At 41.9% G+C, this 16940-nt stretch overlaps 1 protein-coding gene across 8 annotated transcripts in view; it reads right to left on the bottom strand.

Moving 5' to 3' along the window:
- The window catches only part of STARD13 (StAR related lipid transfer domain containing 13), a 291823-nt gene that overhangs the window by 35367 nt on the left and 239516 nt on the right, over positions 1 to 16940 (bottom strand). For all 8 annotated transcript variants that reach the window (XM_032189232.1, XM_032189250.1, XM_032189259.1 and 5 more), the window contains 2 exons: positions 3603 to 3674; positions 1507 to 1588 (listed from right to left, as the gene is read on the bottom strand). In XM_032189232.1, coding sequence (XP_032045123.1) covers positions 1507 to 1588; positions 3603 to 3674 — 154 coding nt within the window. The remainder of the gene's footprint in view (positions 1 to 1506; positions 1589 to 3602; positions 3675 to 16940) is intronic.

Raw genomic sequence — 16940 nt, 5'->3', positions numbered from 1 at the left:
TCTGACTGTAATTGCAGGACTACTATTGCTAATTATTTCAGAGAATAAAGGCTGGGGAAAGTCCCAGAGCTATGCAATGACTGCCACTCACTGTTTGCTCTCCTAAGAATGAGAGAAGGACAGGAATAAATGCATTTTTGTATAGTGCTTCAATTTTATGGAAAAGGGTGGGTGGAAGAGATCTCAACCTTCTACCACTTCCAATTTCCTAGACTACAGCAAGGTAGTGCCAGACTAAATTAGTGGTATGTATGTATGTGTGGGAAGAAGGTTTCTTAGGTATGGGAAATCCCTCCCACCAGGTCAGTAGGTCAAGCTTGTAGTTATTCCACTCCCTGGCATCTTTGAAAACAATCACTGTTTTTATTATAGATTTCTTCTCAAACACAAAGGCTACTACATGGAGAAAGATAATATTCTTTTTCTCATGTCTGTAGTAAACAAATCAAGAAGCAACCTGCAGCAAGGAAGTTTTGGGAAAGCATTCTGACAGCTATGCCCAGAAATTTTCTGGATCCTCCAGGAAGGAGGGCAGTTCCTGGCCTGGAAAGAGGGACTAGATTAACTGTTTTCCAGCCCTACTTTCTGTCACTCTAGGAAAGCCTCTCTGCAGTCCTCCATCACAGGCTCATTATCCCTGCACGCACAGTGTGATGTGCAATGGAACAGCACATACTATCTGTTGCAGAAGGGGAAATAGAGTTTTGTCCAATTATTTTGATGCTGGTGTTGTCAAAGTTTCCATAACATGTAATAAGGCATGTTTGGTTAGGGGCCAGATGATCCTTTGTCCTTACTGAAGTGGTGTGGAGCAGAACCCAGCTTGAGCTGAGCGCAGGAGAAATAAGGGGAACAATGCCTCTGCAATGTGGTTTTGCAGAATTACCACAGAATTGTAGCTTCCTAAGTCCTGGGGGACAGTACTGGAGCAACACAATGCAGTACATTCATCAAGGACAGAGTATAAAAAGCTAGATAAACAGCAAACACAAGCCTTCAGGGAGGGGTAGACCAATGACTGGTTGTAGTAGCTGTAGCACTGTGGGGTTCTGGTCCCAGTGCTGTTGGCGAAGCCAAAAGGAGAGTACCAAGGGAATTACAGCAGACTGGGAGCCATGCTTGCTGCCAGAGAAAGTACTTGCTGAATTGCCTCCAGTGAAGTTTTATCTTTTTTGCCGTGCTTGGACATAGAGCTGTTCACGTGCAACTCAAATACGATTCCTTCATTTATTCAGGATTTCCTTGTATCGATGCTGTTTTTTGTTAAAATGAAGGTGTTTCAAATCCACTGGTTTTGGACCCTTAATCTTGCAATGTTTTCTATGAGCGTAGTGGAAAAACTTTTTTTTCAGTAAGAGAAATGAATTCAGAATGGTATCATTTTAGATATCATTGCTTAATTCACATGGATAAGCAAACATCTTTTCTGCTGGGCTGCTGTGCTAGCAATAACAAACCAGCTCACGTTTTTACATTATCAGGAAAGAAACTTGAGGTGTCATTTACCTGCAAAGAGGTTCTACAAGGTCCTTGTCAAGAAAATCATGATCTCTCTTTACTGCAGCAATGTCAATGGGGAATTGGGAGTCTATAAAAGGAGACACAATATTAAGATGACTGCTTGCTCTTCAAATGAAAATACATTGTCTACATCAAAAATGTTTTGCATGTACTTGCTTACTTAAATCTAGCATTACTGATTTCACTCAGGTCTGGTTCTCTTCCAGCTGTATTGGTGACCCTTTCAGTCACCTTATTATTTCTTTTCTCTTAAATGTCTAGTTGAGCATCCTGTGCACCAAAGAGACAGTGACATTATTTCACTTCGGCTTTAAAAAGATGTTCAATTGTTCGCTGCTCTTTCTAGTGCCTAACACAAACGAATGAGATCAGAGAATTACCAACACACGCATTATCCACATAAGCAATAAGGTTCCCATTCCCATCAGAGTGACTTTAATGAATTGCTAGACAGACTCTAGAAACATTTTGAGCTTTTTTTGCTTTTAATACAACTCCCAACAACGATGTTTTCAGACAAAGGGATACTCAAGTAACAAGCAAAAAACCGAACTGAATTATAACCCCCAAAACTTGCTAAAAAGCCAAACTGGTGTGCTGGAAGCTGACACTTGTAATGAAAAGTGACATGGCTGCAACACATTAGTGGGCTCCGTAGCAGCGGGATGGGCTCCAGCGCGGTGGCTGCGCTCCAGGCTGCTCTGCCATGTTTAGGTACCGCAGTGGGAAGCTGGGATAGGGGAACTGCAGCCAGCATTTTCAGACACTAGTGCTTAACATTTACATAATAGATGCCTGTAAAAATGACCTTGTTTTCAGAGACGCTGGCTGTCTAGAGCGCGCATTGGCTGTATGGGAACTGTGGGAGCCCAGCATGGGCTGCATTTTGGAAGGAACATCTCTTTGAGATCGGCAGGCAGTGAACTCTCCTTTCTTTATGTGAGATACCCTGACTATAACACAGACACAAAAGGTACTGCTGGGTACCCAGGGACTGTGATAGGGACGTCTATGTCAGCTTTGGTCAGGTTTATTAAGCTTAGTTCCTTGCTGCTTTAGCAGAGCCTGCCAGGTTCCTGTGGAGCCAACTGAGCATCTCTGCACGGCTCTCCCCAGTGCTCCCAGTCCTTGGGCACCCTGCCCCAATGGGACCCATCACTGGAGCCTTGCAGGACCTCAGCTGGCCCTCAGGAGGTGTCCTTGGCACCACGCTTCCCACCGCTCCCAGCTCCATGGAGCTGGCTCTGACCCGCGAGGTTTCTTGGCTCCATGTGTGGAGCTGTGCTGCCTCCAGACCCAAGCTGACCCTGGCCAGTGTCCAGCGGGGCTTGGCAGAGCTGTGTGTTGGCTAATAAGCCCGAGCGGTCCTAAGCTGGCTCTGTGTCTCTGGCAGGGGGAATAGGCAGTTTGGAAAAAATGAGGATCAGCTGCAGTTTCCCTCTCAGCACTGAGCTACAGAGAGCAGGAAAAAAATGACTCCTAGTCCCCAAATTGCTCCTGAAGGCACCAGCAGTGTACATGCTCGCCCTGTCCTCCAGGACACCACTTCCCTGAGGATGACTGTCCATCACCCACCCACTCCAGAAACAGCTAGGATGGGGACATGACCATTCGCTTTGAGCTAGCACTGCAATATTTGCTTTTCTTGCTTTGCAGGGAGAGGAGGACAAATGTAAAACACAGCTCAAGTGATTCACTTTTGGTAATTTTGCAGAGTTTTCAATTTCATTTTCAGTAAGACTGAATTTTTCAGTAGCTTTTGATATCTTCAGTCTTGTTTTTGACAGCTCAAGAAGTTTTTTTATTCATTTTTTTTAAAGACCTATGCATTTATTTTTTTACTTCTTTTTGTTAATCTTTGAGGTTTACAAAAATTGCGTCCCCCTCTTTTCTTCCATAGCCATGAAGGCAAGAATCTCACTTTTCTTTAGGCATTCATACGACTCCAGCAGCTGAGGCTTTGTGAAGCAGCCAGACACGGCGATAACTCACTCAAATGCAGAGCTGGCCGACTGCAAGCTCTCCTGGCAAGGGCCCAGTGCACTTTCAGTACTGCACAAAGAGCAGAAAAACCCACTTACCCTCGTAGAACTGAGCATACTGGGGAAATCCAGCTGCACGTAACCAGTCACACGCTTCCTTTGCTTCGATTTCTGAGGAGAAAGAGAAAAGAGAATAATTCACACGTTGTTATTTTGCATTAGAAGCATTTTGATTACAAGAAAATGGCAAGGAGACTTGGTAATAGCTGCTCCCTGCTTAAGAGCATTGTCATCGCTCTGAATTATTTTTTCATGGCATCAGAAAATAAAATAGAGCCCATCAAAGAAATCCACCTGACTCCATAGGGCTCTGGGGTTTACACAGCTATTTGGTGCCTGGGATGAAGACGCCAAAGTTTTAATCACCTCCACGAGGACGGAGAGCTGCTCAGCCAGGTTTGTCGTCCTGTGTCCTATCCTTCCCCAGGATGTTGGGGAGAGGGGAAGATGAAACAGGGTGGAAATGGAATGACAGAGAACATGCAGTGGGTTTTCTCTTGTTCCGACACTTCTTGCAGAGAAAAATCACACTTGAAAGACGCTGAATGGTCTGGACAGGGCTAGTGTTACTGAAGGGAAATTGCCCAGGTAGGATGCACCTTCCTACCTCTAGCCATCTGAACTCAATTATGTAGAGTCCCTCCACAGTCAACAGAGAGACAGTTACTTGCAAAGGGTGCTTCATTTCACCTTAAAGTAGTGTCTAAAATAGATGGGATAAATCACTTACTGACAAGGCCTTTCTCTTGTGGCTGCTAATAGAGGAGGGATAAACCGCTGCAGGTATGTCTATGCAGCTAGATGGATACAGAGACAGTGACTGGCAGCACTGCATCCCAGACCACTCGCTCTTCTTTCATTTTAATCCACTTTTGAGCCTGTTTGGGACTGTTTCAGTTATCTTTCTTCAAGACAAATCTTTTCTTGAGAAGGCCAGTGTGAAGATGAATCAATTTGTCTCATCTTCTGCCCGGTTCTCCACTATTTAGAAGCATAGACATAGCTTGTGCTGGACTAGGCTTCCACTTCCAAGCAGAACTCACTGGGTATGATGTATCCTGCCCACTTGGAGGAGGTGCTGGGATGACCAGAGAACAGCATCTTAGCTGGGGGTGACAGCAGAGATAGGGGAGGATGAGGGAATGCAAGAAAGCCATGTTCTAGACAGTGACTACACTCCCTGACTTCTGCAATGATCTGTGCATGTTGATACTAGGGTCACTTGATTTTTGCCAAGCTCCACGAGATCATTTTACTGAGACCTGAGAGCACTGCACCAGGTCCATCTCTGCCCTGCCACGTGGGCACCCATGCTGCCTGCATGTGCGGCTGCTCCCACAGCCACGGGAAGAACAGCAGGAAACATAGAAACAGCCAGATACACGTGGATTGACAGCAAAACCTGGGCAATATTTCCTTTCTGCTCAGATCTAGACTGGGATCTACCACCTGGCTGGTTGTGGTTTACAAAATCAAAGTCAAAACACGTGCCTGCATCTCTTATACTTGCAAAATTTAGATGTGTGTCGGCCAAGGAATGGAGTGTGCAGGTGTTGAAGAAAGGAGACATTTATGTTGCTTATTATTCGAGCTGAATGAATCAATCAAGGGTTTGGGCACATTTGCAGTTATAAAATCCAGGCAGCCATAATATGAAAACCTAAATATAAAACAAGCAACGGAACTGAAAGAATAAAATCAGGCTCAGTTGCTCTTCTGCATGTTTTGCCTTGCATGCAAAAAAAATGCCAGTTGTAAATCTGCTTTGTACTAAAATGCATTTTTATAGATAGGGAATGCTGGCATGAATTTTTCCCCGTGCAGCCCCATTCAAACCACTCCTTATATCCCTAATGACTTTACCCACTGCAGCTCACCATAAAACCTGCTTTGAATACACTCTCCAGTATGTGACCCACACACCTTTTTCTGATCCTCTAAACACTGAACCACACCAGCAAATTTTGTTGCAGAAATAAAAATTCAGAGTGTAAGGCCTACTTATCAAAAGCCCAATTTCCCAAAGATGATGAGACAGCCAGGAACAGCTCTGCAATGGCAGAAATCATTAGCAGTGCTGAAAAGGATTTACCACCAGGTCTTCATTTGCTTTGACATTAGCTCATGTTAAGGCCAAAAAATGGAGTATGAAAGTACATTCAGTTCTTAACACCGCACAAAAGAATGAGCAGCTTACATAAAACGTGGCTCTCACTACTGCACATCTGTGTGCCTAAAGTACATCTCTATTATGTTCCAGTGAGGCTGAATATTTTTATTAAATGCTTGGAAAAAAGACAAGCCTTTATACTCTTTCTTTTGCTTAATTCAATCTCATGAAACACAGATGAATCAATCCCATTTCAAAATGTATTTTACAACTCATAACAGCTGTACGTACATTCTAGCTTCATCTGGCCTGGAAGCACAACTAACAGAGGCTGTGGGTGATGGAGAATGCTACCATTTAATGCTCTTATATGCTTATCATATTTCAGTGTTTTTTGCAGTTGGCTGCTCAGAGGATCTTGCTGAGGAATCTTCCTGCAGACCAAGTGAGGTCTGAAAAATCTCAGGTTGCAGTGGGTGAATAATTATAGGGAATAAGCAAGGAAAGAAAACCTCACCCCTTCAGTTTTTGTTGGAGGCTATTGTTTTTAGAGGCTGTTTGTAACATACTGCAGCCCACTCAAACTGAAAATGATTAATGGAGTAACTTCTGCCTTCAAATCTTTGACTCCATCTCCTCCATGAAGGCATCTCTTGGGAGTATTCTAATTTTCTGAATGATTGCCTCAAAAAACAGATTCAGTCTAGAACAAGATTTGCTAAATCAGCTTCCAGCACACTGAGTCTCAGACACGGATACGGGTAACGCCCAGTTACCTCCCTTCTCTCTTATCTTTTCTAACTAAATGATTACATGATTGTCTTATTCAGAGGACAGCTTTGCAATGTGCTCTTGGCCCAGCCAAAAGGATGACTTTGTTCACATCAGCGAATTTCTTCTGGTTAAAGGCACCTGTTCCAGCCATTCCCCTCTTGGCTGGTAATGTAGTTTGAGTGAAAAGGCACGAACAAGTATTTGCTCCTCAGCAGAGACAAGAGGTGATTTCTATTATCTCACTCTGGGCATGTAATCCAAGTTTTAGTTCAGTATGCAGTACAGATTTTTTTCATTACTGGCTATTGCAATGCATAAAATACAATTTGAGATGCTCAATTTAACATTCTCTTTCTGTGCATACACTCTAATATTTGCTTTTTGCTACTTGTTAGTTAACCATCAGCGAAGACTTATTTGGGAAGAGATGAGTACAGCACCAGAAAGATGTTATTGAAGATTTCAGTGAAGGGTTGCAGAAATAACTTTTCAAAGCATTGGTCTAGTGCTGCTCCCATGTCCAGGCTACTGCAGGTGTCAAAGGCAACCTGCAGTAGCTGTGCTGTCATGGTGCAACCCTGCAAGCACCTGGAAAGCCACGTGTTCACAGGTTGTCTACAGCACAGAGAAGGGCTATCACACTGAGAAGAGATCCTAGATTTGTGCTTAATGCTCACCAGGAGCCACAGCTTCTCCCAGAATCACATGAGCCCTCACCAGCCCAGCATCTGCCCCAGGGACAGCATCTCCAGGATGCTGCTTAGGGAATTTGGGAAAGTGAAATTGTGGGGTGGCATGGCCCAGAGTACACATGATGGTGAATTTCTGAATTTCTGCTTATGCACTTCCATACTGCTCTTCTGACTGAAAAAAAAAAAAAAAAAGTAGTGGATAATTTTCCTACTGCTTTCCATTTGCTTAGTCAGCAGCTAATGGCAATGGCTCATTAGTAAGACTAGGTAGCAACTCAGTCACAAATACTGACGTGCATCAGTATGTCTCACAGAACTGGAGTTATCAGTTTGTTTTTTCAGCTTTTAGTTAAAGCTTGACAAGAAACAGGTTTCTCTTTCCATTACTCTTTTCTACTGGTAACAAGTTATAACTGATGTTCACACCTTCAAAAGTCCTCCAGCCCCACTTGTGGGGAGATAGAATCACAGAATCGTTTAGATTGGAGAAGACCCTTAAGATCATCAAGTCCAACCATCAACCTAACACTACCAAGTCCAAAACTAAACCATGTCCCTAAGTGCTGTGTCCACAACAATGAGGTTGATGACCTCCTTGTGGCCTCCATTTACCAGTTTTTGTCAGGAGGTGTGTGCAGAATCCCCTGTGCACAAATGTCACTGCTGAGCTTCCTCATGTCTCTCCCCAGAGACCCCCCAGAAGTTGCCCCCTGCTTCACCAAAACCTATCAGTGCACATATGAAATCATCAGCTTTATATTTTGTCACACTCCTCTTTGATCAGCCAAGCCATTGGGTTTTGCTTTTTTATTCCTTTGGGATTGTTTCTCCATTTTCTTCCTAGAGTTGTCTCACTGCATATTAAATTAAATACTTATCAGAGATGGAGATATCACACAATAGGGATTGAAGTGCAAATCTCTTATCCATCTTTTGATTTATTTAAGATGTAAGTAGAGTGAAATAGGGAGAGGTTCAGCCAGAAAACTAGACAGATGGTGAGAGCACAGCTGGGATGTGTCTTCAAGCCCATGCCTGGTGTTAAGCAGGTTTGCGCTTGTGTCCCACGCACCCTGTGAGTGCTCTGGGTATTCTGGGGCTGAAACGGGGATGGTTGCTTGCAGTCTTTCTCTCTACCAGTACTTCCAGTCTCACACAACCCCCTTGAATGGTGCCCAACACCAGAAGGAAACTCCAAGAGTTAGCTGTCCTTGACAGGGACATCCTACCCTGCCTGCCCTCACCCCACTGACTCCTTCTGTTTCCTTTCGTGACATATCAGCTCTTGGCCAACCCACTGGAGATCTAGCTCAACCCTCTAAGCTGGCAGAAAATTAACCTCCAAGGGTCTAACTTAGTCCACATTTAGCTGCATTTTAACTAGCTGAAGAAAACCAAACCTTGGGGACAGTGCTTCCTCACATGAAGAAAAGCAGAACTGTTTAAAAATCTGTTGGGTTAAAATTGCTCGGTCAAGAAAAAAACATGTGAGTAAATTCATTTTACAGCTTGGGACCTTATCACTGTCCATAAATTTCAGTTAGTACAGTCATTTAACTTTCCCTATCCGGACATCAGTGATTGTCATCTTGTTTCTGCCTTTCTGCTATTATCCCTCTGTCTCCTCTGTGTTCTCTTTCAGTGTTTCTTTTTTTTTTTTTTTTTTCCCCATATAATTTTAATTTAAGATTCAGATATCCCTTTGCACGATGTAGCAAAAGAAATTGCAACAAGAATAAATAAGGTACATAATTACCTCATCTATTGTGTTTATGTCAGCTTTATGCGTGATAACCTTTATTATTCATCTGCCTGTAACAAATCACTATTTATGCTCTCTTTTTTATTTCCCCTATATTGCTCACCACTTAAATCTAATTTACTAGGTTAAAGCTAAAATATCTGGGAGTGTTAGTGAAAACCATTGATCAAGTCATTGGAAAGGAGCCTGTTTTATGGCGCAGCCACATCAGTGAGCTTCACTGGAAGCCAGAAGCTGGTCTGTTAGGTAGAAAGAGGTCTCAGGTCTCTTTTTGAGAGGTCTCTTTTGCAACTGTTGTTTGAGGCCAGATAGCAACACCTTTTACCCTCAGAGTCCCAGTGGATCCGTGTGAAAGGTGAGCCAGTGACTACTACTGGGGACGAGACTTTGACCATGCCTTACACCTGAGGCACTCTCGGGGCAGCTGTACATACTGTGTGGGGGAGCTTCAGCCTTGCCTAGCTGGTCTTGATGCCCCATACACCCTCCAAGTCACAAATAAGCCACATCAGCAGCCTGACATCTTCCCAGAAGAGCACTCATGAGGGCAGACTGCTTCTTTTCTGAAGGAAAGCTCAGTTCAGGCTGAAGCCGTATGAGAACAGGCCCAGCATGTTTCAGCTTCTTGCAGCCTAGGCCAAGATACTTTAATGGCCCCCACTGCTCTCCTGCCCTTACAACTCATCATCTTTAAGATAATGATCCATTCCACTGTTATTCTTATTTTTTCAGATGGGGATTTGAAGCACTTCAAAAGTACACAGGCAAGTTAGAGACAAGGTTGGTAAGGTTGGTGGGAATTAGGTGCATGACTCCCTTAACTACCCATACAAATATGGCTATGTTACTCCTCAAGTACTAGTACCCTTAGAAATTTGGTCTGGAGATTGCCAGATTTCTGAAGTTTTGATACCTGAATGCATCACTCCATCGTCACCCAGCTACTACATTACACAGAAGGCTGAGAGGTTTCCACTGAATGGCATTTTCAAAGCCACTTTGGAGCTAAGAAATCAGCCTCACGGTAGGGTTTAGGTGCTGAACTGTAAAGAACGGGAAAATATTTACAAATATGAGAACAAATGACTTTCCAAGGTCACCCAGGAAATTCACAGCAAAACATCTACAGAAGGCAGGTTGGTGTAGATCATGGAAAAATATAAAGATTCTTGTGTTCCCTAAAGAAAAAGCCCGATGCAATTTACTAATGACATACAACATTTTCTGCAACATCTTCATGCACCAGAATTCTTTAAAAGGAAAAATTCTTAAGTTTTATTTATAGGATGGTATAAATTTTTATGCAAAGTATAATGGTGTCTGAAATTATTTAGGCTTTTAGCATAATTTCCCAAGAACTCCATCTGAGGGAAGACTTTCAGGTAGAGCTCTTACGGTTTACCCTATTTCCTTCCACTCCACAGGACTTCTCCAGAAGGATTCAAATAATAATGCAAAGGCAATTGTATTCTGCACCCGTAAAATTACCATTTATAGCACAAATCTATCAAAAATAAAATAAAACATAAGCATACAATGAATTTGTACTATTTTACTACGCTATGGTGTGTACTCTTCAATAAATCCTGGTAATAAGGTTTTCAGAAGTGGAATTTCATTGGAATTATTTTATATCATGCTGTATAATTACTATTAGAGGCAAGGTTATGTTTTGCAAGCAAGGAACAAATAAAGCTGTCAAAGCGTTATTTTAATAGACATTAAGCTTTTGCAGAGTATTGTGGTACCAGTAATAATACAATAAAATATGGACCTTTTAAACTAGTGTGGCTGAAAATAATTCAAATGTCAATAGAAAAAAAAAAGATCCTTTCAAGCTCATGAGTTGTTTCTTTCTCTGTAGCTCTTTACACTTGGTGAATAATAGTCAGATGATGTCCATTCATGCTTTGACTTAGAAAGGTTGAAAGTGAGAAGCATGATTATTTATGGACGTGAAAAAAAAATCTCATATGCTGAGAGATGAAAAGATTGGGACTGTTTACCCTGGAGAGCAGATGAATAAGGAAGGGTTATGATAAAAGGGTACAAAATCATGGGTAATACAAAAATAGGAAATTGGGAGCTTCTATTCACTCTGCCTTGTAGCACAAGGGCAGGAAGATTAATGAAAAGGGAGGAATGAAAAAGAAATAAGGCAATCTGAACTGATAAAGTATTTTTTTTTAAAGCAATCTATGAAATTCATTGCCAAAGGACACTGGGATCAGGAGATGAGTGGGCTCAAAAGTGAACTGAGTCGTATTGGAGTACCCATTGCTACCACCTCAGATTTGGAAAAGGATTCTCCAGAAGAGAATAAATGAAACCAAACTAAAGACAGCATTATAAGATTATTTTTTGCTGGCTAGATGACCCCTTGTATAGCTTTTCCTTCTGAGCCACTGTGCTCAGACACAGTCTGGGACTATATGAACTATTTATTTGACCAACTGTGACAATTCTTTTGTTACCTACTGTGACCAAATGCTGCACAGTGCCACTGGGATGGGACACTTCTCATCAGCCTTTCATCTTTGGCAAGACTACATTTCCCAAGAGGAAAGGTATATTGTTCTGGCCAGGAATTAGGAACTTAGCTCCTCTTCAGGTAAAAAGGACTATGCTCAATTCCTTTCCTGAATTAACATGATACTGGTTAAAACTGGTAGGCCTGAAATTTACAGCAGGTTCACCAGGAATGAAAAGTCACAGGTCTGGAAAGATTGTGTCTATATTAATATTTTTGACATCTAGATCTCATCAGAGCTAGGCATATAGCACACCACTTTCTCTCATGCTAACAACGTGAAGGAAGCTGTGCAAATGGCAACATGAAAACAGGGAAAATGGTTTGCAGGGAGACCTTTGCACATTGCATGACACTCCGCAAGTGTAAGTGAAGAGGTGACGTGCAAGGGCTGTTAAAGCATCAAGGAGAATAAGCGAGCAGAGGCACAGGGACACATAAAGACGTCAGGAGCAAGAAGTAACCAGAGGGACTCCCAGTTCAGAGTCATTAGCCTTCCTTCCAGGCAGCCATCCGTGTCCCTAAGAGTCTTTAGCCTCAAACCAGCTCCCCAGGGAATTTTTCCCTTATGTAGATTTCTAAGTCACTCTAGAGGTACAGGGGACGGCATGTTGGGCACAGCAAGGAACCTGCATATAAGAATGCATTGAGGTACGGACACCAACTTGTCTTAATATTTGAAAGTTTCAGACACAACACTAAAAACACAGCAAAGATGTTTAACCAAGCCAAAGGATGGTGAAAAGTCATGTCTATGTTATGTGGTTCAGCTATGTGATCAAACCAAGAGATCCAGCTCTTCCTTGAGTATCCTCTCCAGGTCTTTGCTGTTTAGCATCATGATCACTCCTATTTACTGCTGCTTTCTCTTTCTCCTCATTTTTTTTTTCTGTATCTTCTACTCCAAACTCCTTTAAAACTAACTTTCTGCCATCCATTACACTGACATTTTTGCTACCCACTGTTCCACATATCCATCCACTTTATGCAACCTTACTCCAGCTAGTGTTTCCTCTTTTTTTTGCCACATTCCTTTCAAATTTTCTAAATCAGGATTATAAATCCCTCCTAACCCCCAAAATCTTTCTCTATCTTCAAATATCACTTTGAAATTGCTTTTCTTCTCAGCTTACAATTGATTTGTACAATGCAGCAATTTGTGATGACACTAATAAAACAATAGCTTGCATCCCACATCTCATCTTGAGGCACTTTAAATGGTTATAAAAACTGATGTGAAAGTTATATATAGGGCTCACTACATCCGTGGGTGAAATGCAGCTGCGTTAGGATGAAATGTGGCAGCTGCATAAAGGAACGCTGCAGCAGTTTATGACAAGAAACAAGAAGAATTCTTTATCCAGCTGAAACTACTAGCAGGATTTATGAGCTAGATAAAATTCAAATAATACATATATATATATATATATATACATACACTGGAAGCTGACAAGGACACCAGGCTCTCCCTTTTGTCTTAGGAAAAATACTCTGGTACTGCTAATGGCCAGAAGTGATTAAGAGCTCGGTTCCCGTCACATCCTCCCCCCTCTTCAATAGGATTTATATTCCTTTTCCTGCCTTCTGACAGCACCCATGAGTATTGCTCAGCACAGGCTCCGAGGACAGAGCACCACCCACCTGTTCTCCAGCACCACGCTGCCCTTCCCACCTATTTGGCAGGCCATTCAAAAAGCGATGGGTTTAGCACCGCTGACTTGAGAATTAACAGGGCTTTGATAGTGGTGCATAAGCACTGTATGTCCACCTAAAAATGTGTTTGGATGAAGTTATGGAAAAAGTGAGTATTTAAGGGCTCTAGTATAAAATATATTGTATCTTTAATGTGGAAGGAATATTATCAGATAGGTAGAGAAGGGGTAACAATCTCATCCTCTGGGATCTACTCCAAAACTTCTGATGACTCATGGAGTCACTATAGGCCAGATTTTGAAAACAGACTTTCATCTTATGCCTTCGGGTTTCCAAGTGAAGAGATCTAGGCTGCATCTAAACTTCTATGTAGAACAGAGCAAAGAGTGGCCTGAACACCAAAATAACTGCTGAGCTCATATTTCAAAGTGAAATGTTGAGTCCAGCTGGTGTTTAGAAAACCTTCAAGTGTATGCTCAATTGCCACCCACATATGCTGTAAAGCAGTTTTTACAACATACCAGAGATACCGCCATAGCTAATAGATATTAATAATAAGTAGTCCTTGCAGCATTGTACCCATATGTAGCTATTCATGTTATATTCAAGTTATGTATGTTCTAATGAATCACTATTTTTGAAGAGTGAAAGAGCAAGTGACCGTCCAAAAGGCTGGAATGCAGCTTTTCGGGGAAGGACCTGGGCATCCTGGTGGTCACCAAGTTGAGCATGAGCCAGCAACATGACTTTGCCACAAAGAATGCTAACAGGATCCTGGGCTGCATTAAGCAAAATGTTGCCAGCAGAGCAATCATCAACAGAGATTTAGCACAAGAGAGGCCAGATCTGGGGTACTGGGTCCAGTTCTGGCCCCCCAGTATAAAGGAAACCTGGAGAGAGTCCAACAGAAGGCCACCAAGATGACAAAGGGACTGGAGCATCTCTGCTGTGAGCAGAGGCTGGGAGAACTGGAGCTGCTCAGCCTGGAGAAGAGGAGGCTCAGGGGGATCTCATCCATGTTCCTAAACCCCTGAAGGGAGAGTGCAGAGAGGCCGGAGCCAGGCTCTGCTCAGTGGTGCCCACTTGCTGTAAGTGACTTCGTATTGGTTTTCTTCTTGAGGAAGATTAATGCCATTGATTTTAAGACCCAGAGAGTCACAGGAAGGGTAAGGACAACACAAAAGAGCAGCATAGTGAATAGGAAGCATAAAATGATCAATTCTAACTGTACCATTATGGGAAAGTAGCCATATCTGAATACTTAGTATTATAAGTATTCAGAATATTTTCCTTATATGTGGACTCTTTGATTAGATTGCTAATGATTTAATTACATCAGCAACATATTCTTTCATCTATATACAAGGCATGTTTCCTCAGTGCACAAAAATTGTACAAGGTGTTTGGTCTGGTGCTCTGCCCTTGAGACCTGTTTTGACTTTGGATGCAACAGATGGACCCCACTACACGCAGCTTTTAGCTACCCTCTGTCCTTGCAAGCTTTTGGTAAATGTAATCTCTTGCAAGGCCAGGGGAGATTTGCAGACAGCTTGAATTCAAGCAGCACACAAGATGCCCAAGGTCTCTGGAGCAGCCTGACATTCGGAGGGCTCCCATGAGGGAGCAGCGTGGGTCTGAGCGTTATTTCTGCTCCCATGGGGAATCAGAACTCCAATTACGGACAGAGATTTAATGGCTCTGGAAGCCAGGGTTTTCAAACTCAGTGTCCTAAGCTGGAGGTCAAGTTTGAGACTTAAATATCATGCCACAATACCCAAGGTGGTTTGTATGTGTGCGGTGCTGAAGTTAATTGGTCAAACAGTAATTGGAGCTCCTCAGATGAAAGGTGCTATGGAATGCAGGAGAATGCTTCATGTTATAATAGGAGTGAAAATGTAAACAATCCCCCAAAAGATAGATGTTGTCACAGTAGACTTTCTCCCTGAATTATGCAAATAAGCAGTATAAAACGTAGTTCCTTATCACCATATTAATTATTGTTTGATTATGCCCTTCATGTGCTGTAGATGTTCAAATTACACGCAGGCAATCAGATACACATCAGAGAACCTCTACCCATCTGAGGTGGTCTTCATGCTGTGAATTTATATTAAACACTGAACATCACTGTGAAGCTAACTCCCCTTGGAGATAATACTTTGATGTATTAATAAAAAAGACTCCTCAGTTCTTGTTTATCGTAAATTAAGATTAAAGTAATTTCTTTTGGAGTTCTGAGTGAGAGGAGTAATTTGTACTGCAGGAAACATTGATAAGATACAGCACAAATGGAAGAGCTGAAATATTCAAGACAAAGGTCCGGATCCATGGCTTGTGCACAGAGGACGTACTGCAAAGTGCCAAGCTCCCACCTGGAGTTATCAGTATTAGCTGCTGTTATCAGCTGATGAACACTACGAGCAGCTGTCTTTAGATCCCACTGTTTCCTTATTAGCTCCTTCCATTAAAAGACCTATTGAGAAAGACATTCTGTGCATTTCTTCTGAAAAAATAAACAAAACCCTTAACAGCAGAATGTCAGTTGTTCACACAATCTGAAGAAGTTGTCATCCGCACACAACCCAGCAACAGGAGGGCTGACATTATCCTAAAAATACAGCCAAGGGCTGTACCTACAAACCCAGATGATGTCCTCTGATTCACAACCATACTGTAATTATGATCACTCAAGTATAACAACATTATTAACATTTCATCGTGCCTCAAGACTGTTAGTTAAGAATAATTATAAAATGAAAGTGGACATAATTAGTCGATATCTACATATTATTATTATTATTATTATTATTATTATTATTATTATTATTATTATTATTATTATTATTATTATTATTATTATTATTATTATTATTCCTGAGATCATTAAACATCAAACACCCATACCTATTAAACACTTTTTTCAGCTGCTATTTACTACAATAATATTACTAATGAGAGCTGCCAGGCTGTCTTCCTGTGACTGTATGAAGAAATGAAAAATTGGTAAACTGATCATAAGCACAAATGTTGCTTTCTTTAACTTTAACATTCTGAGCTTGGCCCATCTTCCTTTCTGGGCTTAGGCTGATTCTGTGTCAGTATACGATGTGACACGATGTGGGAAGTTGGCTCTGCCATGAGCAGGGGTTGGACCAGACAATCTCCTCTGTTCAACAGTTCTACTAATTTTAAAATTATTTCATATGATGGATTGATGAAATACGTAAAGATGTTATTGTAAACTAAGTTTTGCCCCTTGTTTTGCAGTGTTGTAGGAACAGTGGAGTCACACCACTGTGTGCTTCGGCATGATCTTGTCCAGAGCCCCTAATTACATGGCTATGCGCTGATCTTAATAGAATCAGGGGAAAAACAAAGAAATTAGAGGAAACAATTACTCGCTTACTAAAAAAGGAAAATCTTCCGTCACTCTGCCTTCGGAAAAGCACCCATTTTTACAAAAATGTCATCCAAACGTTTCTCTTGACCTCAAAACCAGTACTGAATGCGGGAAAGTTCTCAAACTCCAAGGCCTGTTGGATAGTAGCAGCAGAGCTACTGTTCGGACAGCTGGACAGACAGTTTTCATCATCCATCACATGATGGAAATTTTGTTTAATTTCACTGAATAGATGTGAATAACTTTTAATATCAACACGGGGAACTCAAAGGGTGGAATTTTAAGAGTATTTAAACTTGCTAACTGGTAGAGTGGAAGACCTTCAGAAATTTTTAAAAGTTAAATAGTCTCACATGCCTACTCAAGCACCTACACACCTTTGATTTTCCTTCATCTGACCCTGCCTTCTGACACCATACGGCTGCAGGAATGAGAGATTAGGACTGCAGCACTTGG

Source organism: Aythya fuligula, chromosome 1, assembly GCF_009819795.1.
Source record: "Aythya fuligula isolate bAytFul2 chromosome 1, bAytFul2.pri, whole genome shotgun sequence".
Lineage (NCBI taxonomy): Eukaryota > Metazoa > Chordata > Aves > Anseriformes > Anatidae > Aythya > Aythya fuligula.
Note: the sequence above shows the minus strand (reverse complement) of the source record. Positions and strands in the feature narration are given on the sequence as shown.